This window comes from Magallana gigas, chromosome 2, assembly GCF_963853765.1.
Source record: "Magallana gigas chromosome 2, xbMagGiga1.1, whole genome shotgun sequence".
In the NCBI taxonomy this organism is placed as follows: Eukaryota; Metazoa; Mollusca; class Bivalvia; order Ostreida; family Ostreidae; genus Magallana; species Magallana gigas.
Window position 1 is genome coordinate 60584108 of NC_088854.1, and position 26598 is coordinate 60610705.

Here is a 26598-nt window from a genome sequence, read left to right on the forward strand (position 1 = left end):
TATTTGATTTCAGTGAAACTATTAAGTTTGATTATAGAAATGCTATATTTGAGCCTTCTTGTAAAGTTGAACATGTTTAGAGGTGATTGAAACTCAAAATGTGATTCCGATGTCGTCGTTTAAAGTTAGATCTACCTGCTCATTAGAATGACCCAATTTTTAGCGGGAAGAAACTTAATGTTGACATTGTGAGAAAGAAAACGATGCCAGGGAAGACGATACCGCCGATCACTCCTGAAATCGTAGAGAAGTAGGACATTTATCACATCAAGCATTATTTTATAAATCTTTGTATTCGTGTTGCTCTTATTTACAACGTACCTCTCATGTTGCAGAGTCAAAGAGTTGGAGGAAGAATTCCAAGATGGTGACATTACTGAGAAGGTAACTCGGAGACAAGGGTTTGTAATCGTTGATCAGCCAAGTAGAACCCACCAGTCTTTGTGAAAATGAAACTCATTTGACATTTTACATTCTTAAAAATATACCCAGGTCCAATTTCGAGGAAGAATTAAGACGCTACATATACACTTGCACCAGAGACATAAATAACTGTTATTTTTGTCTCTGCTTGCCTACATGCACATTAAATCAGTAATATTGTGTATGTTGACGAGAACTTGTTCATTCGGCTGATCATTGAACATATTGTATTGCAGGTTCCTGTGTCACCCATCGCTTGTTAATTTTCTTTAAAAATATTCACACTTATTTCAAATTTTTCATTTAAGAGTTCTTTAAACTTCATTCAATTTTTTAGCATTATCATTTGGGTTCTTTTATCAGTGTTATATTATGTTTTTGGCAATGCAAAATCTCAAGACAATTTATTATTTAGATGTGTATTGAAATCTGAAGCAGTAGAGGGTCTGTTTAAAAACAGAATCATTAAAATTCATTCATTCTAGTGATTTGTTGATTGTAGTTTTTCTGGTCAATTTTTTCTTTGATATGATAATAAAAATAAAAATTATTAGCTTCAAATTCATTTCTTATTATTCAATAAAACATTTTCAAACCATAAAATGTAAAGGCATATAAGAGTTTAGAAATAGTGAGCAAAGTGATAGAAACAAGAACTTAGGGCATAGTGAACTTGTTGCTCTATGATTTAGAGATTTCAGCCACAATAGGGCAGTGGTAGAGCACTAGACTAGAACAGCAGAGGTTGGATATCTATCTGGACATTGATATTCATTATGTATTTGCTTGTTCCTCCTTTCCCACTACAATATCATTTAAACTGTTGTTAAATATCTTCATGATTCAGGGTTGTCTCTAAAAATTGAAGTAGAAGGAAGAAACAAAAAAGTAGATAGAGGGGGTATGGGGATCTTGCTTATAGCTACATTTTGTTGAAATGCAATAATAGCCAGGTAATTAAGGCATTATAGGCGGGGGAATTCCCCGCCTCCCAGGTCTTAGAGACAACCCGGATGATTAGTCTTAGATTTAAGATTGAAGACAGGCAGTTTGTAAAGTACTTAAATGACCTCTGTAGGGATACTGGAAGAAAAAATGCAAGTTGTTTGATGGGTATCTACCCGAGGAAGTCAGCAAGATCATCACAGGCCTGGAGAAAGGACTGAAGGAAAAAATCATTACAGAGGTAAACGTAACTAAAACTGAAGGTGTAGATTGTTACACAGGTAAATGTAACATTAACTGAAGGTGTAGATTGTTACATAGGTAACCATAACTTAAACTTAAGGTGTAGATTGTTACACAGGTAATCGTAACTTAAACTGAAGGTGTAGATTGTTACATAGGTAACTGTAACTTAAATTGAAGGATAAGATCATTACAGAGGTAACAATATGATGATCAAACTGAAGGAATAGATTATTACAATCAAACTGAACAAATACAATTTAAAATTTATTTCTCTTTGTAAATGAATTTCAAAATCGATATTTTCAATGATTTTCATTTTAATTGTCCTTGTCCTCTGATCTTGCACTGATTACAGAAAGGATATTTCAAGAACCTTAGAAAGGTGTTTGACAAAGTATACGATAGTGAACGAGGCAAACTAATTGAGACCGAGGGATCCAGTAAAAAGACGGGGATAGATCTGATCGAGTGCGAGAATGGCGAGGGTCAAAATGGGGATAATGGGGAAAGTGAGTCAGTGAAGGAGACCGACAGTGAGAGAAAGAAGGACAAAGAGGAAGACAAGACGAGAGACAATGCAAACGGAGAAGAAGAGGTGTGTGATCTTAAGGGTTTGTACAGAAATGGTGATAGTTTTGTAATTTAGGGACTGTATGTTTAGTTAGTGTTATCTGTTTATCTTTTCAGGAGAAGATGGAGGTTGAAGAAACCAAGAGTAAGTAAAGTTTGGTACTTTATTACAGAATAAGTAATGCTTAGTCATCATTAACTTGACTCTAGGGTAGAAGAATGGATTTATCACAATAGAGATGCTACTTAATGGCTTGTTATACATAGGAAAAAAATTTACCCCATGTTTTTCAGAGTATTTTTTTGGACACCACGGAGGTATGACTGATGATATCGCGTGTAATCATTGTTCTGCAAGTTGTCCGAGTGTAGACTCAATTTATTTTGTCAGAAATACCTTATTCTTAATTTAATTTCCATGTATTAGAATATTTATCCATCCTGCTCACTGTTCCTTGCATCAAACAAGTTCTCGCCAGTGTATTTGCCATTACATAACCAGCCACCTGTTGACTGGTCGCATGGTCAGTGTTTGTTAGGTTGCCTCAAGCAAGATTTCTTCATAACCTTGTGTAGCGACCATATAAAAAGAAGGAGCGGATCGCGGATCTGATTTTAATCAGGTTGCTGCCTTACACAGTTGCATAGACACTGTTAAAAATAGATCAATCATTTGTACGACTTGATAATGACGATATACAACATGCAAACATTTCTTCACAATGTTTATTTAACAATTATTCAAGAATTGGGCCAATCACCAATTAAGTCATTACTGTTGATGTTGATTGGGGTTTGATCTGCAGACATAAGTACTTTTTAGCACTTGAAATACATCATCAATGCATACACATTGGTGATTTTCAAAAAATCTTGATACTTTGGGGGTACATATTATTTACAGGTGCTTGCTATACATGAGTCTACACTGTAATTGTTATTGATATTTTTACATCATATTTGTACAATTTGATTTTGTTGTGGGTTTTTCTGAATAGGTACACCCCCAAAAGACAAAACAGACAAGAAATCAAGAAAACTGGCCAACCAGCCATCAATAACCGCCATGTTTACAAGAACGTGAGATGTTTACCTACAAACTGCTTGTTTTTTTAATTCTCTCAATTATGTTGTTATCAATTATTATTATCAAGTGGTGGCTCGATCTTTTGTTTTAGTCCAGGGAAAAGGAAGTCTATGGCTGATGATGACAAGAGCCTCACTGACACAGATCAAGAAAAGGAAGTGAAGAAAGTGAAACTAGAAGACGAGCCCGCAGACTCCAAGGACTCTGGGTAAGGCTAAAGAAGATCTACTTACAGCCAAACATTGGCATCACAAACAAATCCAAGATTTTTTCAGAAGCATTTTCTAGATTATTTTTTCCTATCCGTGCCGTGTGCTTTGTTTTTGAGCTTGCTTTGTGTTTAAATACCAGGTTTTCTGTCAAGTTAAGAGTAATGGTGAGCATTGTATCTAAATTCAATAATTCAGTACAATTTTAACTTCATGAAAGAAACTTTGATCCACAGTGAAACCTGGCTGAATTGCTTTGTTAAGGCAGCTTTATTTTGAAGTGGTCTAGTTACAGATTAAATGATGTCAAAACTTATAACATTGGATTTAGAATTCCTATCGCAGTTAAGCAGATAACACACATGTAACTTTACATTCCTTATTTTATGCGAGTACATAATTCCACGATTAAACCATTTTGCATTAAATTGCTGGAATAAAAAACACCAAGTTTTTATCATAGTTTCTTTTAGTTTACGCAAAAAAAATGAAAGCGAAGTTTTAGAATTCGTGAGATGTGCTTCTGGCAGTTTTACATGGATACAGTTTTGATTCGTAACGTTTAAGTGCAGTAATCCAATGAGCTTTGTGGGTAATTTTAGTTATTTTGTGTTCTGTAGAGAGATAAAGAGACAGGAGGAGGAGGTGCGGTCCAAAGCCCCACCCCCCAGGTGTCGGGAGTGTAAACAGCTCCTGGAGGACCCAGACTTACGGATGTTTCCCGGCGATCCCGACTCTGCTGTATGTCAGTAAAATGTGTTTGTTAAAAGATTACATAATTCATTAGTGTACATATATACAGGGAGATATTTATAATCAGGACCAAAATGTGAACTAGTTTTCTAAGTTTTGTAAACTTACTGTGCTATGTGGAGCGTATGGCTCAGTGGTCATGGGCGTTAGGCCAGTAACCAAAAGATCACTGGTTCAAACCCCGCTGTGGTCACTTGATAATGTATCTTGTGCACTTAGACAAGGCACTTTATCTACATTGTCTCAGTCCACCCAGCTGAAATTGGATACAGGCTTATGCTGGGGGTTAACCTGAGATGGACTGATGTCCCATCCAGGGGGAGTCAATGACTCATCTGCCTAGCACCACAGAAACAGAAAAAAAGCACCGGCCTTATGCTCCTTCATGGCACGGAGAAGGATTTAGGTTTTTTTAACTGAGCTATCTGCTATAAATTATTGTTTAAAAGTTTACATTTTCAGTTGTTTCATTTTCAATATTTCGCATCACTGCGTTGTGGACATTCAGAATGAAGTTCTTCTGAATTGAAAATTATCCATAGAAAAACTGACTACTTATATATATAACTTTTTATTGACAGGTGGAGGAATTTATCGCTCTGACTGACCCAAAGCTATCTGTGTTCACTGGGGAGGAGGAGGAAATTCACTCCTATGATGAACGACCGCAGCATAAAATCACCAATTTCAGGTAAATCAGCACATAATCACCAACTTCAGGTAAATCACACAACAAAATCACCAACTGTAGCTAACGTTTTAGTCTGGCAAAAAAAAATAATTTCCTGAAAAGTGCATTCCAATTTTCCCACCTCTACTTCTTATTGTAATATAAGATCGAGTGCTTCTCTCCGTTTTACAATTTAACATCTGAAACATAGTATTATTGACTTGGTAGGTGGTGTCTCTATTGTCACATCTAGTTTGTTTACCTGCGATATTACTGTTTCTATGTGTAATAGTTTGTTTAACTGAGATATCAGTTTCAGTGTGTTCTTATTTATTTACCTGAGATATCACTGATTCAGTGTGTTTTAGTTTGTTTACCTGAGATATCACTGATTCAGTGTGTTTTAGTTTGTTTACCTGAGATATCACTGATTCAGTGTGTTCTAGTTTGTTTACCTGAGATATCACTGTTTTAGTGTGTTTTAGTTTGTTTACCTGAGATATCACTGTTTCAGTGTGTTTTAGTTTGTTTACCTGAGATATCACTGTTTCAGTGTGTTTTAGTTTGTTTACCTGAGATATCACTGTGTCAGTGTGTAATAATGTGATTACCTGGTCAGTGATTGGGAAGGTCAAAAATGTAAATGGGACCATGGCCCCACAGATATTTTCATAATGAAAGGGCCATCTATTTATTCATTGGGGCCATTTTATAAAATTGAAATTATCAAGGACCAACCTAGAGAAAAACAACTTCTAAAAATTTTTAAAACTTAACTAATTGGTTAAATTTCATTTATTTGATGTGTTTATAAATTTCATTGATGCAATGTTTTGTAATGGTGTTTGTTAAATGATAAATAAAATCAGCCACTGTACTTCTGTGATTTTTTGGAGGTATTAGATTAGTCAAACCTAAGATATCACTGATTTAGTGTGTTCTAGTTTGTTTACCTGAGATATCACTGTTTCAGTGTGTACTTATTTGTTTACCTGTGATATCACTGTTGCAGTGTGTACTTATTTACCTGAGATATCACTGTTTCAGTGTGTACTTATTTGTTTACCTGAGATATCACTGTTTCAGTGTGTACTTATTTGTTTACCTGAGATATCACTGTTTCAGTGTGTACTTATTTGTTTACCTGAGATATCACTGTTTCAGTGTGTACTTATTTACCTGAGATATCACTGTTGCAGTGTGTTCTAGTTTGTTTAACTGAGATATTACTGTTTCTGTGTGTAATAGTTTGTTTAACTGAGATATTACTGTTTCTGTGTGTAATAGTTTGTTTAACTGAGATATCTGTTTCAGTGTGTACTTATTTACCTGAGATATCACTGTTGCAGTGTGTACGACAAGAATACCCACCTGTGTCCCTTTGATACCGGGCTGATTGAGAAGAATGTCTTCCTGTACTTCAGTGGTGTGGTCAAGCCAATCTACGATGAAAACTCCAGCCCCGAAGGTACTACTCTCTCCGTTAAACCACAGAGTACTGTAGATTCATATTTTAGACTTGTATTTTATCAGTCAATTCAAGTGTTTTGTATTAAATTTCCAGTATATCAAATCTTTAGCTGAACTTTTCTTTATTATTTCATAATTGTCCAAAAAATGAAAGCAAGATTTAATATATATATGGATGCTTGTCCTAATTTTACGCAGATATCAATTCTTTGCATTTAGTTGGGAGTTAACAGTATTCATGAACACTCTGACTAAGCAGAATAGGTAGCAGTGTGCAGTGCTGAAATTTAATGGGCTTTTTTGCCACTGATATCTAAGATTAGAGATGTCCTATTTTTATTTGTCTTTCTGTCCAGTGTATATTTAATTTAACAGAGAATTGAAAGTCAAAGATTTATTCAATTCAGTTTATTGACATCACTATGTTGGCATACAGTCGAAATGAAATCAAATGACAGCAAAAGAATATTGTAACATAAAAGGGATTCATCAAGTTCACATTCATATAAATAGAAACGAGTCCATAAAACAATTTTCCCAATTGTACTAAACTTCATTTTCTGTGTTTTTGATATGCTTTACAAGAAGATTATCGGCTGTCTTTCCACTTTGACAGGTGGCATTCGGGCGTGTAAGATGGGCCCTATCAATGAATGGTGGACAGCGGGGTTTGACGGGGGAGAGAACGCCCTCATTGGCTTCAGTACAGGTAACACCAGCATGTATTTCCTATTTAGCTTGTAGCAAGAGATTTAATTGGCTAATAAGCTGGGTGTAAATATCTGTACACCTGATTCGAACTGGATTTCGATAACATGACATCATGATGCGTTAGATGTGATGTCACGGGCATTAAATGCGTATGTGAAAGCAGAATACAACCTTGATTGGACATGGGAAACAGATTTATTTGGTTTACATGGGAAATGACTTAGGTATCAAGGTCCAATCAATAGAGTACACCCTTGGTTGAACCTGGATGATGGTATCTCATTGTTGAAGAAATTTATCTGACTCAAATAACAGGTGACTGGTTTTTGTATGGATTTTTTTTTGGGGGGGGGAGGGGGGGAATGTTCATGAAAATGTTCTAAGATAAAAAGGAGAAATGAGATTTAACTGGTCTACCACCACTGAAGTCTGTACATGTTTCCACAGCTTATGCCGAGTACATTCTGATGTCCCCTAGTGAAGCTTACAAACCTTACATGGACACCATGAGGGAGAAAATCCACATGAGTAAAGTGGTGATAGAGTTCATGCAGAACAATCAGGAGGCTACCTACGAAGATCTCCTCAACAAGATCCAGGTACACTTTTAAATAAGGTCCAGGTATATTGTTTAAAAATTAGGTCCAGGTACATTGTTTTGAAAATTAGATCCAGGTACACTGTTCAATACGATTCAGACACACTGTTTAATAAGATCCAGGTACACTGTTAAATAAGGTCCAGGTATATTGTTTAAAAATTAGGTCCAGGTACATTGTTTTGAAAATAAGATTCAGGTACACTGTGCAATAAAATCCAGACACACTGTTAAATAAGATTCAGGTAAATTTTTTAATAAGATCCAGGTACACTGCTCAATACAATCCAGGTCTGCTGTTCAGTAAAACCAAGGTTAACTGTGAAATTAGGTTCTTGTACGCTTTTAATATAGGATCATGGCTTGAGTTAATTGTTATCTGTATGTATTGTGCCAAAATCTCAACAAAAAAATCCAAGTACTGTAATTCTCAAACTCTACACATAGATGGGATGGTGGTGAACTTTCAACAGCAGTTTAAATTACATGTAATTGCAAGATTTCCACATTATCATAATTCTTCCCAGTCCTTTCTACAGTTCGACATATCTTCCTAATTTAGCTGTCAAGTCTGCCTTGTGCCCAGAAAGGAAACTTGGTTTGTATTGTATTTTGACTTGGGCTTGCTTAAGTCCATGTGTTTATAATTTTAGACTACAGTGCCCCCTACAGGACTGTCCAGCCTCACCGAGGATTCCCTCCTGAGACACGCCCAGTTTGTCCTGGATCAGGTCAGTACCCGTCCATAGAAAAATAGTAGTCACTGTTAACTTGTTATCTATCAAAGTCTTCCAAAATACTTATCATGTCCTGTATTAAAAAGGGTCCTTTGAGATGGTCACCATCTTAATGATGTTTAGTATCGTTCTATTTCTATGATTTTCCATTGTTCTGTTTGGCTGTAGGTCCAGAGCTATGATGAGGCCGCGGAGGAGGATGAGGGTCTCCTGATCACCACCCCCTGTATGAGGGCCCTCATCAAACTGGCAGGGGTCACACTCGGAAAGCGGTAATCCCCCTCCCCCCCCCCCCCCCCCCATCACTTTATATAAACAATAACTAATAACACTTCAGATAGTAATGATGTGATAAAATAAAAAATAAATAAAAATAAAATGGTAATCTCAGGCAAATCAAGAAAATAAGTGTTACAACTAGCTAGATACTAGTAATCATCTGCTTACAAAACAGATTGTGATGAGATGAAGTGATTTTAGAATTTTTGAGTCATCTGTTAACCAGATTTATGGATGATTTGATCTTTTTAGCCGTCAGATGAGAAAGGAACTGAGGAAAACAAAGGACAAGGTTAAGAAGCCTGCGTTCACTATGGCCACCACAACAAGGCTGGTGACCCAGATCTTTGACAGTCTGTTTCAGGGTGAGATTGATGACAAGAGTGGGCAGGGATCCAAGCGACGGAGGTGTGGGATCTGTGAGGTATTATGATTGTGTGATCTCATACTTCTGGCAAATCTAAGAATATGAAGTTTTACATTGTAGAGCACAAACGAAAAACTACAAAAAATATCTCTTATACTGTAGCTTTGTTGATATTTATTCAACACCTATTTTCTTGGGTTTGGTTGTTTTAGGGCTGTCAAGGTCACCCAAAAACCATGGAATACTCTGTTAGGTTCCTTTTTCCCGTATTTCTGTTTCGTTTCAGTTTGTGTAATAGAATCTGTATTCTATGAAAGATAGAAAGATAACGTCAAAATTGAAAAGTTCATTATTATTTACCTGTTGTTTGTAATAAACATTGACTTATATACAACTGGCCATGTACACTTATGATTTTTCACTCATCAAATAAAAAAATCACACGATTTACCTGTTTATAAAGGAGAAACACTAGTTCAGTAAACAAAGATGGCGGCTTATGATTTGGACTTGACATGTTTTGAAAATTTGAACATATTTTCAACATTTGTTTAAAGAAATGTTTAGGGTAAGAATTTTCTTGATTTATTAGAAGTGAGATAGAATAAGAAAAGCCAGAAGTAAAATTCATGCAAATTAATATGGGGAAAATCTGTGGTTTTAGAACATGGGGTGTGCTTTTCCTGCAATCGAAAATATACCAACATATCATTTGACTTTACTTGTTTGAAATCATAAATATACTTATTTTGTTAACAAATTACCTGTAACCATTCATTAAAAGAAGCATCAAAATATATATCTTAAAAACGAAAGACATAAATTGACAAATCGGCCACATGTAAACTTATTTATAAACTACATGTATCAAGAAAGGAACTTCATAATGAAAATGGAAGTTTACAATAATAATTTTTTTTTCTAATAATCATTTGTAGTACATATGGCTTTAAACATTGATCATTAACTTACCTAGATCTGTGGTGAAATTATTCTATAAATAAATTTTTTTTTTTAATTTAGCTTAAAATTATCAAATGTTATTTTAATTTCTAGTAAGGAAACTAGTTATTGTGTTGAAGTTTGTTACTAAAGAGTGAGGAAATAGAAAAAAATAAAATTTTGAAGTTTAAAAAATGAATTTTTCTTTGAAAGTGTAGACCTTAACCGAAAAAAAATAATGGAACTGAAAATTTTATAACCCGACCTGACAAATTCTTGAACCATATTGACAGCCCTAGTCATTATGTTGATCAGAAAATTAAAATTCTCATCAAAGTATGATTAATGTGGAAAAAAAAGATGTCATCAATCAAATCATTGTCTATAAATTTACCCACCCTTGAACTTGATTTAACTTAATCCATAAAACACTTCCCACAAATAACAATGCTTCTCATAAGTATAAATAAAATTAAAAGTTAACTTTTCTGTGCATTTAAGTAGATTGTTGTAGTAACGGGGGGATTTATTTTGTGTTGATTTTCAGATTTGTCAACAACCAGACTGTGGAAAGTGCACTGCTTGTAAAGACATGGTCAAGTTTGGGGGATCAGGGAAGGCCAAGCAGGCCTGTATCAACAGAAGGTAAGATCTTGTTACATAGAATTCAGGACTAGGCCAAGCAGGCCTGTATCAACAGAAGGTAGGATCTCGTTACATAGAGTTCAGGACTAGGCCAAGCAGGCCTGTATCAACAGAAGGTAGGATCTCGTTACATAGAGGTCAGGACTAGGCCAAGCAGGCCTGTATCAACAGAAGGTAAGATCTTGTTACATAGAGTTCAGGACTAGGCCAAGCAGGCGTGTATCAACAGAAGGTAGGATCTCGTTACATAGAGTTCAGGACTAGGCCAAGCAGGCCTGTATCAACAGAAGGTAAGATCTTGTTACATAGAATTCAGGACTAGGCCAAGCAGGCCTGTATCAACAGAAGGTAGGATCTCGTTACATAGAGGTCAGGACTAGGCCAAGCAGGCCTGTATCAACAGAAGGTAGGATCTTGTTACATAGAGTTCAGGACTAGGCCAAGCAGGCCTGTATCAACAGAAGGTAGGATCTTGTTACATAGAGTTCAGGACTAGGCCAAGCAGGCCTGTATCAACAGAAGGTAAGATCTTGTTACATAGAGTTCAGGACTAGGCCAAGCAGGCGTGTATCAACAGAAGGTAGGATCTCGTTACATAGAGTTCAGGACTAGGCCAAGCAGGCCTGTATCAACAGAAGGTAAGATCTTGTTACATAGAGTTCAGGACTAGGCCAAGCAGGCCTGTATCAACAGAAGGTAGGATCTCGTTACATAGAGTTCAGGACTAGGCCAAGCAGGCCTGTATCAACAGAAGGTAGGATCTTGTTACATAGAGTTCAGGACTAGGCCAAGCAGGCCTGTATCAACAGAAGGTAGGATCTCGTTACATAGAGTTCAGGACTAGGCCAAACAGGCCTGTATCAACAGAAGGTAGGATCTTGTTACATAGAGTTCAGGACTAGGCCAAGCAGGCCTGTATCAACAGAAGGTAAGATCTTGTTACATAGAGTTCAGGACTAGGCCAAGCAGGCGTGTATCAACAGAAGGTAGGATCTCGTTACATAGAGTTCAGGACTAGGCCAAGCAGGCCTGTATCAACAGAAGGTAGGATCTCGTTACCTAGACCAGCAGGCCTGTATCAACAGAAGGTAGGATCTCGTTACATAGAATTCAGAGGTAAGATCTTGTTACATAGAGTTCAGGACTAGGCCAAGCAGGCCTGTATCAACAGAAGGTAGGATCTCGTTACATAGAATTCAGAGGTAAGATCTTGTTACATAGAGTTCAGGACTAGGCCAAGCAGGCCTGTATCAACAGAAGGTAGGATCTTCTTACATAAAATTTAGGTTTTAGGAGATCTGAATTGGTACGCTAGAATTGAACAAAAAATTAAAATAAATAGAGAATAGATTTTCTGACACTGACAATGTGATCAAATCTTGGTAAACATAGGGGAAATAAAGTTAAATATATCTCAATAACTTTTTTTTCTCTGAGGATTTGTGACTTTCCTCTCTTAGGGTATCTTTTAGCGTATTAACAATGTAATCCTGTTTATGAAGAAAAATAGGATTGTTTTGATTTATTAACAAAACTTAAATATTTTCTTTATGTCTCTAGTAAGATGTAACGAAGAAATTTTGTGATATTTCAGATTGTCTATTAACTTTTTTCATAAAAATCTTTTTTGATTGGATATTTTAAAGGTGCCCTAATATGGCCATGAAAGAAGCAGATGAAGATGATATTCTAGATGATGATGATACTGATGAAAAACTAGAAACAGTAAGTTGAATTGTTGTATAATGTGTTGGTATTGTCTTGTATTATTTCATTAGACAGAAACACTTGCTCATATTTGTCAGAAGTTGAACACATCAAGTGATCTACAGAATACTGAAACATTGTCTTTCACTTTGTAGAAGGAAAACAAAGACTCTCCCTCCACCAAAAAACACAAGACAGTCCTGAACACCAAGGTATTCAATCTGTACACTTAGGTATTCAATATGTACACCAAGGTATTCAATATGTACACCAAGGTATTCAATATGTACACCAAGGTATTCAATCTGTACACCAAGGTATTCAATCTGTACACTTAGGTATTCAATCTGTACACCAAGGTATTCAATCTGTACACCAAGGTATTCAATCTGTACACCAGAGTATTCAGTTTGTACACCAGTGTATTCAATCTGTACACAAAGGTATTCAATCTGTACCCAGCTTCTTGCCAATGGCTATAAGAATAATGAATATATATTTAAATCAGTGATTTTTTTGCTGTTGCCTATAGACAAAATTATCTTGGGTTGGTGACCCAGTTCTCCAGGATGGAAAGAATTCCTACTACTCGGCAGTACTGATTAATGATGAAAAGGTGAGAGAAAAAGAGAACGACAGAAAGAAAGGGCCAAGTGATAGACACAAGATAAAAAACATGTTAAATAAAAAGAAAATATGACAATCTAAATGGTTTTGTATTTAAAATATATCATGTCTTTTCTTTATAACTAAACCCAGTAGGGGTTGGAGTTATGGTTATGATACAATTATTAAAGTTATTTAGCATTGATTATTGATTGTTTGTTTGACAGGTGTCCTTTGGAGACTTCATCTCCATCAAACCTGAGGATGTGGCCATACCTGTGTACATCGCCATGGTGAATTACCTGTGGGAGAACGCCAGCGGTAACAAAATGTGTCACGTCCAGTGGCTCTGGTGAGTTCCACCGCGGATTGTCTCTTTGTTTTCTTTGTACATAAATGTCTCTACTGAACATTCATGTACATTTATGTCTTACTTATAAATTGGAAAATACTACTTAAGCTGGTTTTGTCGGCGTAACTTCTCGATCTTACCTGTATGTGTTAGTACCAAATTTTTTGATGTACACGTACCAATCATTAGTGGAAAGCAAATCATACATATTGCTGATTCTGATGGGATTTTATTTGCTTTCATGTGTTAAGTATATCTCCACCTTAATTAATTCTATTGTTATTTAATTTTGTCCCTGTTTGTTTCTGAAGTCTAATACAAACTGATGTTCTTCGTTTGTTTCTGTAGTCTAATACAAACTGATGTTCTCCGTTTGTTTCTGTAGTCGAGGCAGTGACACCATTCTAGGAGAGACGGCTGATCCATTGGAACTCTTCTTTGTCGATGACTGTGAAAGCATCAAACTGGAGTCCTCACTCAGGAAAGTCAAAGTAAACAGCAGTTTATTCTCAGCTTCCAACAGTTTTTTCAACAACTGAAAATATTGCCAGGATTAGTGTTTATGTGTACTAAGTTAAACTTTTTTATAAATTCTTAAATCAATCAGGATTAGGGTTTATATGTTATATGCTTAGTTAACCTTTTGACATCAATCCAGATCTCTGATTCTGTTAGTTAAGCAAATCTAGATCTACATAAAATAGCTAATGTTTGTTTTATTTTGGGTGGTCAGGTTTTACACAAGGAAACGTCCCCTGATTGGTTCATGCAGGGAGGGATAGAACACCCAGAGAAAGACTTCCCCATAGAAGATGACAGCAATACTTTCTACTATCAGAAATGGTACAGTCATCTATTGATCTGTTATTACCAAGTTTATATCAGAGTCTTTAGAATAAAATATTCATTTATGTAGGTTCCTACATAGATATACACTGTTACCTTGATGTTTAGGTATGACCCAGACTTGGCCCGGTTTGAGGACATCCCGACCTCAGACAAACCAAAGGACCAGCGCCATCACAAGTTCTGTCTGACCTGTGACAGACTCGATCAACTCAGGAAGGTAATTTTATGGAATTTATACTCATATATTTACATTCCACATATTTTTTTGCATATAAAGTGTGTGGAAAGCAACTGCAGTGATAACATTATAACACAGAGTGTTGAAAAGTTAAATGATGAGTTTAATTATGGCATCACAAACGTTAAAATGCAATGTCACAAGAGAAAAAAGTTCATGCTTGTGGCTTTATCTGTTCCACACAAAGAAATTCTTAGGTTTGTTGCCAGATACCCGGTATCCTATGTATTGAATTCAAATACTGTATTAAATTAATGCAGTAAATACTATTTTGTTCACTATCAAACACAAATGGAACTGTTTTGTTGCTTGTAGAAAGAGAACCCGAGCCTGGGCCCTGAGATTGAGAGCGAAGATTCGAGCACCACTCGTACATTTTACAGCAGTGTGGGGAGGGACGGGTTTGAGCACAAGGTCGGAGACTGCTGCTACATGGAGCCCAGTGCATTCGGATTCAATGTCAAGCAGCCCCCTGCCAAGAAAGTCAAAACGGAGAGGAAAGAGGTGCAGTGGATCGAGGGTTTAGTTCTATATTTTTCATGTGCATATGATTTCTACTCAAGAGGTTTTGTTTTGAAAAGTTTTCGACATGGATGAGTGATTGTCACATACAACTGCACATGCTTTTTTTCTAGGTGGACGAGGAGCTGTATCCGGAGGGGTACAGGAAGGGGGACTACATCAAGGGCTCCAACGAGTCCGTACCCGAGCCCTTCAGGGTTGGACGCATACTGGCCATCTTCTGTAAGAAGTCCTCTGGGTCAAAGATTGCTAACCTTGGAGAAATTAAGGTCAAGGTGGCAAAATTTTACAGGTAGGTTTAATAGGATGGGACTAAAGTTGTTATTTTTATCAGTACGAGAATGAGTCTAATGAATTTGAAGCTTACTGTAAATGTATTATATTTGGCGTGTACAATATTTGGCAGAAATTGATTTTTCAGCATAATAGTGTTAGTGTGAATTAGTACAAGTATAGATCCACATAGTTTTTTATATGCATTGCATTTTGTGATGTACTTGATATAGCAGAAGCTGCTTTCTCCCAAAAATGTTAAAAAATATGCAGCCAAATGTTATGCCTTGATTGATTTAATTAAAACTGCTTCATGTGACCATTCTGATGTTCTTTTTTTTGGCAGTGATGTTGAAAAATAAATGAGCTCATATATTGTATTATGTATATCAAATTGAAGATTATAGAGAGCTGAAAAACTGAACAAATTTTAACTGTAACAAAAATGGTGAATTTAATTCTGTAAGATTCCGAAAGACATTTAGAAAGATTTTGGAATGAATTGTAGATTGTTGTATGTGACATTGAACTACATGTCTTGGTTAGATTGTATATTATATAAATATATTATATATATGTGACAGACCGGAGGATACACACAAGGGGCCATCAGCGGGGTATCACACGGATATGAACATGCTCTACTGGTCCGACGAAGGTCAGCCTCACTTCAGAATATAAAGATTTTTTATACATTCTGTATACAGGGAAATATTCGCCCCCGTTTATTTTTGCCCCAGTTATCACAGGGCGAATTTAAGACGGGAGGGGGGGGGGGGGGGGATTTAAAACCATCTTTTTAAATTATTGTGTTAAAAATGACACGGAACAAAAATAACCCTGGGAACAGTAATTGATTTTGCTGTCTTTGTAATTAAGTGCCTTCTTGTCAGTACAAGTCATTTATAATCAGGCCCATTTTGTATATGCCAGTGTGGATGAATGGGACAAAATAAGTTTGTGGATAAATGGGGCAAAATAAATTTGTGGATAAATGGGGCAAAATAAATTTGTGGATAAATGGGGCAAAATAAAAAGAAAGTCAAAATAACTCCATGTACAGTAACATCTGAGAAATTTTACTTTCAAAATATTTGTTGTTCAGGAGCAATTCACAATCATAATACTGTGGTTTCATCAAAATTCATTGAATACCAGTTTTCAGGGATTTGGTTGACGAGTTGATCCATGAATGGAATGCTTCTTTGAACTTCAAATCGAGCATTGTATTGACTGCATCATTGTCCATTAATTTGCCTATCCTTAAAACTGATTTTCATTAAATCCATGGAAATTGATGCCCTCTAATATTGATGATGCCACAGTTCACCATTATTGATACATGCCATGTGGAAAAACTTGCTCTTCCCTTACAGAGGCTACTGTTGATTTCAAGTTGGTGAAAGGAAAATGTCAAGTGACGTATAGTGAGAATCTGAGAAGCCTAGAGGAGTACTTATGTGGGGGCCTGGACCGATTCTACTTCACCGAGGTAAGGTTTTGTTTGAGGGGTCCTTTTCTAAGATATAATTGTATGGATTTTCTGTTCTTTCTTTTGACACGATCATTAAAGCTGAACACTGCTAGTAAATAGGCACTGTCCGCCATATTTCTCTTTCATCACTGCTGTCCCTACAACCCTTATATAAGGGGCAGACCTAGGAACAGTTCAAAGTACTTTGCTGTAGAGGTCTCACCTGTGTGGACATACATCTTGTCTCACCGTGTTAGTCAGTCATGACAAAATTATCAAACTTAACACACTTTTTCTAAGCCAGGAGAATACTAACATCAAATAAATTGGTCAATGTATTACCGGTATTTACAAACAGAATATGCACATGCACATAGAATAAGAAATAAATGCATAAAATCCAAAGACCACGAAGGGAATACTACATATCGGCTACAACTTTCAGGTGTGCAGTCGGGTGTTATAAAATCGAAGGGTTTATATACCAGGTATCTGTGTGATGGTGCCAATTTACGAGCAGTGCCCAGCTTTAAGTACACCTGGTGGATCAATTTTGTAGATATTTTTTTCATCCTATATTTCTTGCAGGCCTATGACTCGGAGACCAAGATGTTTGAAGAGCCGCCCAGACAAGCTAGGGTGTCCGGGGGAAAGGTAAGAGGTGTCCCGGGGGGACAAAGAACTTCAGGCACCAATGACATTGTGAGTAGTTATGTTCATTATGTACTGGAATGTTTTAACAGGGTAAAGGGAAGGGCAAGGGAAAGGGCAAGAGTTCCGGTCCATCAGCCGAGGAAGAGACGACGGAACCAAAGAAGCCGACCTACCGACGATTGCGGACTCTGGATGTTTTTGCTGGCTGTGGAGGTCTGTATTGTTAAAGAGGCTGGATGTGAACAATTTAACAATCCGATCCACCTAAAATTTAAGATATGATTGGTTTAGCTGTAATTATTTTGTGAAGAAAAAATCCCAAAAATTTACCATTTAGATTTGGGCATTTTCTTTTATTTTTGTATAGAGCTCTTCTTTTTAAGGAGATCAATACAGTCTAAAAATGGCCACAACCATCAAACCCTATTAAAAATAACATCAAATCAGAGGGGAAAACAGAAACACTTTTAGCTGAACATGACACCTTATTAGGCATCTGCAAACGAGTTTATAAATGATGTTGTTTCACCAGATTGCACACCTCAAACTCATGGCTGACGCGTAGTTATACCTCCGCAAACGAAGTTTAGGGGGGTATATTGGTTTCACCCTGTCCGTCTGTCCGTCCGTCCGTCTGTCTGTCCGTCCGTCTGTCTGTAGACGCAACTTTGTCCCCCCTATAGAATTTTTTATTACTGCATGGAACAGTTTGAAAATTTGTTCATATGTTGAACACTATCTGAAGATGTGCACCTGCAATTTTTTTAAGATCAGACAAGATTTAATGATTTTATGACAGTTTTCATTTTCCTTATTCTATATATTGTACACTAATGTTGAAAAGTAAGGGAGGTAATCCTTACAGATTTTATTAATTAATTAATAGAAAACACTCTAAAATATATTTATATAAATACATCCAGATGGAGGTTTTTTTGTCTTTATGTCTTAATTAATAAAAAAAAATATTTTTTATAAGTATTCTATCAACTGACAATGCAAAGTCAATGATAAATTCTTAGGAGCTAATAAGAACATCAAAGACAAGTGTGGCTGAATTCATTTGTCCCAAGGGAGCCATTATCTGAGCCATGGTTCAGATCGAGCATGTGTTTAGGGGAAATTGATAATCTGTAAAATGGGTGATGGTTTTGGGGCTATTTTAAAACTGTTTCATGTAAACCAAAAGTTCAATCATTATAAGGAAATAAATAATATCATTATTCATAAAGAAGCATTATTTAAATGATGGGCATTAATTTAAATGAAATTTAAAATTACTGATATGATTGTAGTGTTTTGGCAATTTTAAAATTGTTTGAAATATTAAATTTTCTTTTTTACATATTTTTACAAAGTATGGTAATTATGGTAATGTTTTGGGAGTTTATTAAATTTAACAAGCTCATCATCATCAAAGAAAATCATAGTCCTATGGGATCAATTTTCTGATATGGAGTTCCATTGTGCCATAGGAGAAAGTGAGGAAAATTTGAAACAACTAATTGCATCTGTCAAGACTCTTATTAGAAAGATATTGAAAGTTTTATCAACAGAAGAGCATTGCTCGGCAACCGGTAATTCCATTTACTGCAAAGGGAGTGGTTATTGTCATTTTGTTGGTTTTTCTTTAAATCAATTAAATTAAAAAACTTATATCATCAGATACATATACATTTGTAAATGTATTACTGTTGTAGATATGTATGTACAGTGAAATTCTGACAATTTTGATTTTAATTTTTCTTTGTTAACTAATTATTTTTTTTTACAATTCTAGAATTTTTTTTTGGTATGTGTTCCAAACCTTTATTATTCAATTCAATTATTTGTCCCATTTGAAATTAGCCTTGCGGGGGTATTAGTCCCATTAGGACAGTTCTAGTTATCCTTGTATCAAGTTGTCTCAGATTTTAGCTTTCCTTCCTAGATTTATTACCATTATCAGTTTGTAAATGATGCACTGACCTGTATATTTGATATTACCTAACATTTTGCATTGTATAAGTGCATAAAATTTGATAATTTTATCATGACCAAGTTAAAGGGTGATTTAAGGTGCATGTCTACAGAGGTGAGACTTTTACAGTGAAATTCTTTGAATAGCAGTGACAAAAGAGAAACTTGATGCACAATGCCTTTTACGAGTCGTGCCAAGCTTTAATCTTGGGCAACCAATTTTATTCAGCAAATCAATACAAGGATGAAATTTCTATAACTTTTATTAAAAAATATTGATAAACCAATCATTGAAATCATTCGATACTCATTTTAAAACTAATGCTGGTTGTATCAGTGTTGTTAATTTTGTGTAGGAATCTCGGAGGGTTTCCACCAGGCCGGTATTGCTGAGTCATGCTGGGCGATTGAGAAAGAAGAGCCGGCCGGTCAGGCGTTCCGCCTCAATAACCCTGGCTGTACCGTGTTCACAGACGATTGTAACGTCCTCCTGAAACTTGTGATGGAAGTAGGTTCTGCTGAAACAGTTATTTCCCTTTAACCACAAAACTATCTCTTGTATCTCATATTGGAAGATTTTACAATGTGGTATTTTCAGAGAAAGTCTTTTTCAAAGAAACATTATGACATCTAAGATGACCCCCAAAACACATTTTGCTTGTGTTTGTGTTTGCCTTGAAATTTTTTAGTTCATTAACATTAATTTTGCAGGGAGAGAAGCAGAATGAGATGGGTCAGAAGTTGCCCCAGAAGGGGGATGTAGAACTGTTGTGTGGGGGTCCCCCCTGTCAGGGGTTCAGTGGCATGAACCGGTTCAACTCTCGGGAATACTCCCGGTTCAAGGTCAGTGTATGCTGAATGAGTCTCTTTTTGTTACTTTGTAGTGTATCTGAGTTGTCACTTCTACAGAAGAAAACTTCTCACATTGATCAATTAAATCTGAGGTGCTGTTTGTAATTTTAAAAAACCCAGGATTTTATTCTGTCATAGTATTGTTCATTGCCTCCACATTAGTTACTGTAATTGCTATTTACCTAGATTTTATTTTGTGTTGTAGAACTCGCTCATCGCCTCATATTTAAGTTACTGTGATTACTATCGACCCCGATTTTTTTTGCTGGAGAACGTACGTAACTTTGTATCGTTCAAGCGCAGCATGGTTCTGAAGCTGGCGCTGCGCTGCCTCACTACGATGGGATACCAGTGTACGTTTGGAGTTCTCCAGGCCGGGAGTTACGGAGTCCCGCAGACACGAAGAAGGTTCTTATATTGAGTTTATGAAAAACTGTGTTAATTACAGAATATTTAACAATACATTCACGTTATTTAAAGTTTTAACAATATTAGTAGTGGATAGTGTATTTTAAGATTTTGTATCTATATTATTTTGCCTGAGTCATTTTACTGAGGTTATATGTGTTTTTGACAGAGCCATTATACTAGCAGCAGCCCCTGGCGAAAAGCTGCCATTTTTTCCTGAACCTCAGCATGTTTTTGCACCAAGAGCCATGCAACTCTCAGTTCAAGTCGATGATAAAAAAGTTAGTTTACTAATCTTCTTGTTATCATCTTTAAAAATAACAAATTTAACAAAATCTTTCATTATCTCCTCATGTTATACATCGCCTATTTTAATCTGTTCTTTCCTTCAGTTTATGTCCAACATCACCAGAATGGAGTCGGCGCCATTCCGCACAATCACAGTGAGGGACACAATGTCCGACCTCCCGGAAATCAGGAACGGGGCCAAAGCCGAGGAGATCTCCTACCAGGGAGACCCACAGTCTCACTTCCAGAGAATCGTAAGTCTAAATATGTATAATTATAGAAGGCTTATACTGATAGAAAAGGGTATGTAATGTACAGCAAGTCTTTCTTGCCAAGAGAGAGAAGGTCTAAACAGGGCTTATATCCACGCATTTATTAACAGGGTACATTATTCAATTCAATGATTTATTGACATCATGTGTTGGCATACAATGAAAATGAAATCAAATGACAGACAAAATGGATATAACATAAGGGCTATAGCATGTACCGTATTTTTCGGGGCATATGTCTATGTGGGGCATAGGCCGAATTGCTCATTTTCAGACAAAATTCAGGAAAAATCCTTAGACTTGCCGAATTGGGGGATAAGCCGATTTTCAATTGATGTTTACTATAGTGAAAGTATGACCGCTGATCAAGGAAGTCGTCGTATTAAGTATATACTTTCAGAATATCGATGTAGAAAGTCAAAAGAATAATTAAAGTTATTAAATTTGCTTAACAAATATATTTTAAGCAATTTTAAAAAATATATCTGTGTTTTGTGGCTGTTTGGTGTCTCCGTATTCGTCGGTATATCGTTACGTATCGTAATTTTACATAGTGTAAATTTAATTGCAACACCAACCTCCGTGGTTCTGTCTGATAGAACTTAATATAATATTTTACCTAACCATTTATATTTTATTAAACCCTTATTGCTAAATTTAATTTAATCAAGTTATACTTTGAAAGCTACTTGTAAATACGGGATATGGCGTCCATTAGCTCAACACGTGGTTTCATATTCAAATAGAGTTATCCCCCGTAATAGCTATGAATGAGAAAACGAAATACCACACATAAAATATTTAATTTGTGTACTTTTCCATTAATTAAATAAATAGTGATTTGCCGTTATGCAGAGAAGTTGTAATATTAAAAACACAGTTAATGCAATGAAGTGTAACGGTGTACACTATGTGCCCCCAGGCTGTGTTTGAGTCACGGGTTTCACACCTTTGTATATACACACGACACCAGAATACCGTTACGTTGTCCAAAAGAAAATTAATTGTAAAAGCACAAAGCATTTGATTTATTCTACACCCAAGACCAGTGATTCACACGAACGCAGACATGTAGAAATTCAAAAAATTCCGTCATATTACATTCTACCCGGTTTCGTTTTCTTTTTTACTACGCAATCTTAGTTTCCAGGGTTCATACACGAACGTGGGGAAAAAATTCTTTTGATTGGGGTTGTAAAGAAATACCTCGTAGAGTACTGTACATTTTATTACTCACGATGTCATTACAAATATATCAACGGGACAACTATCGAGCAATCATAGTTCAAACGGATGAAAAACAAAAAACAAAACAACCTTCATAATAAACTGCTACAACAGTACAATGGATAAAAATAGTGGATTTTATTTTTGACTGTTTAATTTTTTCAACTTTAAGACTACGAAAAGCCAATCCCGGGGGATAAGCCGGGGCTCGCGCATCGGAGGAAAAAAATACCGGCCTATGCCCCAAAAAATACGGTAAAACAGTTTTATACAATTCTTCATAGACCCTGAAAATGTTTTTCTGTGCATAAAGTATTTATCTAAGTAGACACATAGATGTTTTGCAGTATTATAATCACATGGATTAACAATTTCTTTAATAGGATCAATACCACAATTATATGTGTCAAAGCTCCCTTGCAGAGAATCTTTGACATAAACATCTGCATCTACACACTTTCAGGCTTGTTTTTTGTTCTGTAAACATAATCATTTCTTGCACATACATGAAACTTTTGAGAAATGTTACGATATTATTTGCCATTATGATACATTGAATATAATGATTTGCTATATCTCTGGCAGATAGTGTAGTACTTGAACTTTAGGAGGAAGGAAATAGCTAGTAATGTTCACTGTGTGTGGTATATGGGTATGAAATTGCAATATTTGATTTGTTTGAATCCTTCACATGGTGAGAAATGACATTTGGCCTGTGTAGAGACTGTCAGGGCACTGGGCAGTGAAGTAAACATGTTGATGACTAGCTATAGATGTGTGGATGTATATATATGGGGGCTGAAGAGGAAGATTTGCTTTTGCTGAAAACAAACTTCATTTTAAACAAATTCCAAACAAAGACCCCTGGTTTCATAAGTAGATGTATTTACCAAATCATTCATTTATGGACAAAACAATGATTCAGCACTACACAAAAATCTGTAAACAAATGTAGTCAACATGTGAGGAATCTTGTCATTATCACTTGGACCAAAGCAAAGCCAGTTATTAAATGAAAAATAATAACAAAGGAGATATGCATTTATCACATAGTACTATTGTAAAAGTCATTTGTTAGTAAATAAAACTAGCAGCCCCCTGTGTAAGATTTTGTTATGTTACTATGCCTTTAATGATAAACCAATGTCCCCATGTGTAAGATGTGTTATATTTTGATAAAATGTAGATATCCTGATTTGTTGTATCTTGGTGTTAATTACATGATGTTGATATCTTCCGTTGTAGATTCGAGGCAAGCAGCACCAGCCGATTCTCAGGGACCACATATGTAAGGAGATGAGTCCTCTAGTGGCGGCCAGAATGCAGCATATTCCTCTGGCCCCGGGCTCAGATTGGAGGGACCTTCCGAACATCGAGGTCCGTCTCTCTGATGGAACGAAGACCAAGAAACTGTAAGGAACCACAGTCTGTTTCTGTCCCTCAACACCGTAAACTGACTAGTTTTGCAAAATTCTGAAATGTGCTTGTATTTATTATTCAATGTATACTTTGGGAATGAATAATTGTTGTGGAAAAATTTGAAGTGAACCTTGGACTTAGTTATTAGTTATGAGTTAATTCTTGGTCTAATTCATTAGGCAGTACACCCATTATGACAAAAAGAACGGCAAGAGTTCGGACGGCTCCCTAAGGGGGGTATGTTCCTGTGCTGAGGGTAAGGCGTGTGAGACGATGGACCGTCAGTTCAACACCCTGATCCCCTGGTGTCTCCCCCACACAGGAAACAGACACAATCACTGGGCCGGGCTGTACGGGCGGCTACAGTACGACGGGTTCTTCAGCACCACTGTTACCAACCCAGAACCCATGGGGAAACAGGTAAATAGTTCACTGAACCATGAACCCATGGGGAAACAGGTAAATAGTTCACTGAACCATGAACACTTGGGGAAACAGGTAAACAGTTCTCTGAACCATGAACCCATGGGGAAACAGGTAAACAGTTCACTGAACCATGAACACATGGGGAACAGGTAAATAGTTCACTGAACCATGAACCCGTGGGGAAACAGGTAAACAGTTCACTGAACCATGAACCCGTGGGAAAACAGGTAAATAGTTCACTGAACCATGAACCCATGGGGAAACAGGTAAATAGTTCACTGAACCATAAATCATGGGGGAACAGGTAAACAGTTCACTGAACCATGAACCCGTGGGGAAACAGGTAAATAGTTCACTGAACCATAAACACGTGGGGAACAAGTAAATAGTTCACTGAACCATGAACCCATGGGGAAAACAGGTAAATAGTTCACTGAACCATAAACACATGGGGAAACAGGTAAATAGTTCACTGAACCATGAACCCATGGGGAAACAGGTAAATAGTTCACTGAACCATGAACACTTGGGGAAACAGGTAAACAGTTCTCTGAACCATGAACCCATGGGGAAACAGGTAAACAGTTCACTGAACCATGAACACATGGGGAACAGGTAAATAGTTCACTGAACCATGAACCCGTGGGGAAACAGGTAAACAGTTCACTGAACCATGAACCCGTGGGAAAACAGGTAAATAGTTCACTGAACCATGAACCCATGGGGAAACAGGTAAATAGTTCACTGAACCATAAATCATGGGGGAACAGGTAAACAGTTCACTGAACCATGAACCCGTGGGGAAACAGGTAAATAGTTCACTGAACCATGAACCCATGGGGAAACAGGTAAATAGTTCACTGAACCATGAACCCGTGGGGAAACAGGTAAACAGTTCACTGAACCATGAACCCATGGGGAAACAGGTAAATAGTTCACTGAACCATAAATCATGGGGGAACAGGTAAACAGTTCACTGAACCATGAACCCGTGGGGAATCAGGTAAACAGTTCACTGAACCATGAACCCATGGGGGAACAGGTAAATAGCTCACTGAATTAAGACCCATGGGGAAGTAGGTAAATAGTTCACTGAACAAAAACCCATGGGGGAAGAGGTCATCAGCTGACTAACAGGTACATGTATAGGCATTGTAATGATGATGTAACTATCTGTTACAGGGAAGGGTTCTCCACCCAGAGCAGCACCGGGTGGTCAGCGTCAGGGAGTGTGCCCGCTCCCAGGGGTTCCCCGACACCTACAGATTCTTTGGCAACATTCTGGACAAACACAGACAGGTAAGCAATGAGGTCACCTCGTACAAGTGAGCAGTAAGTAAGCTGTTGTTTGTAACAGGTTTTATTGAGTGGGTATGTAGGTCATCGTAGAAAGGTGTGAGTACATTGTATCACAATGTCAGTACACATCTGACCAACTCTGACTCAAGTCTTGAGTGAAAGAGGCTAGATAAGTCAATCTCTTACTTGATTATGTATTGATTGATTCAATAATGTATTGTCAGCCAACTTAATTAAACAGAGTTGCAAACATCAGCGAACGTTTTCTAGAAATGAGACATGACTTGTTCTCTAGGTGTGCCATTCTTTGACCCTTTAAGTTCCAATTGTCCATTTCCAGCTTTAAATAAATTTGACAAAATCATTGAAATTAATTAATAGGATGTAAATAATACTAAGAAAGCATGAATATACATGTGATTGTTAGATTATTTTGGAACCGATTTGTATATTTGATTTGACCAATGACTGTAGGTGGATAATAATAATTTGACTATCAATAAATAATTTCAAGTCGGTAATATTGATTTGACTTATTGATTTCAGATCGGTAATGCTGTTCCACCTCCCATGGCTCGGTTCATCGGACTGGAGATTCGAAAGTCACTGGAATGGAAGACCGCTGATCAGCCAGACATAGAAACAGAGACAGAGGTAAAAGGTGATGTGAAGATGGAGGTCAAGGTTGCTGAGGGGTCACCTTGTAAGCCGGGCTCTTCCCTGAATTAACAGTTGCATGGACGTGATAAGAAACGTGAAGATTTCCGAAATGTGAAAAAGAAGAATCTTGGATGAAATAAACCGACGATTTGGAGGAACACGCTTTCAGCCATCATATGTAATGGTGTCGCCAATGAACCTGACAAAAATTGAAAGTAAATTTAATCATGAGTCATTAATTAAAGTGCCGACGTTAGTACCAATCTTATGGACTGTGATAATGAAGTAGTAGAGGGTACAGATTTTACACTAAGTTATTCAAGTGCTACTTAGATGTTTGTCATGGATATTCTTTCTTCATGGAACAGCGTGAAATGTTGTGTCCTGTCATTTTCTTTCTCGAATGAAATTTAACAAAATAAAAATGACTACAAGTCAATTCATTATATCTGTTTGAGGTC

At 36.7% G+C, this 26598-nt stretch overlaps 1 protein-coding gene across 2 annotated transcripts; it reads left to right on the forward strand.

Moving 5' to 3' along the window:
- Positions 1-56: 56 nt before the first annotated feature.
- LOC105330054 (DNA (cytosine-5)-methyltransferase PliMCI) lies at positions 57-26583 on the forward strand. Of its 2 annotated transcripts, XM_034447551.2 has the most exons (38): positions 63-250; positions 336-384; positions 1502-1609; positions 1970-2209; positions 2302-2329; positions 3183-3264; positions 3363-3479; positions 4101-4221; positions 4815-4924; positions 6253-6371; positions 6990-7082; positions 7532-7683; positions 8336-8413; positions 8588-8691; positions 8951-9122; positions 10555-10652; positions 12299-12377; positions 12515-12571; positions 12892-12975; positions 13193-13317; positions 13703-13808; positions 14051-14160; positions 14272-14383; positions 14720-14908; positions 15040-15218; positions 15784-15857; positions 16576-16691; positions 17262-17327; positions 17417-17540; positions 19643-19794; positions 19998-20129; positions 20344-20546; positions 20716-20827; positions 20939-21088; positions 23579-23745; positions 23932-24172; positions 25361-25477; positions 26024-26583. In XM_034447551.2, exons 1-38 carry the CDS (start codon positions 204-206, stop codon positions 26204-26206), a joined length of 4596 nt encoding a protein of 1531 aa, XP_034303442.2. In that variant the 5' UTR covers positions 63-203; the 3' UTR covers positions 26207-26583. The 2 variants fall into 2 exon arrangements, 1 of the variants encoding a protein (XP_034303442.2); XR_010711455.1 differs by lacking the exons at positions 25361-25477; positions 26024-26583 and adding an exon at positions 22506-22588 and having other exon boundaries at positions 57-250; positions 23932-24073.
- Positions 26584-26598: the final 15 nt, after the last annotated feature.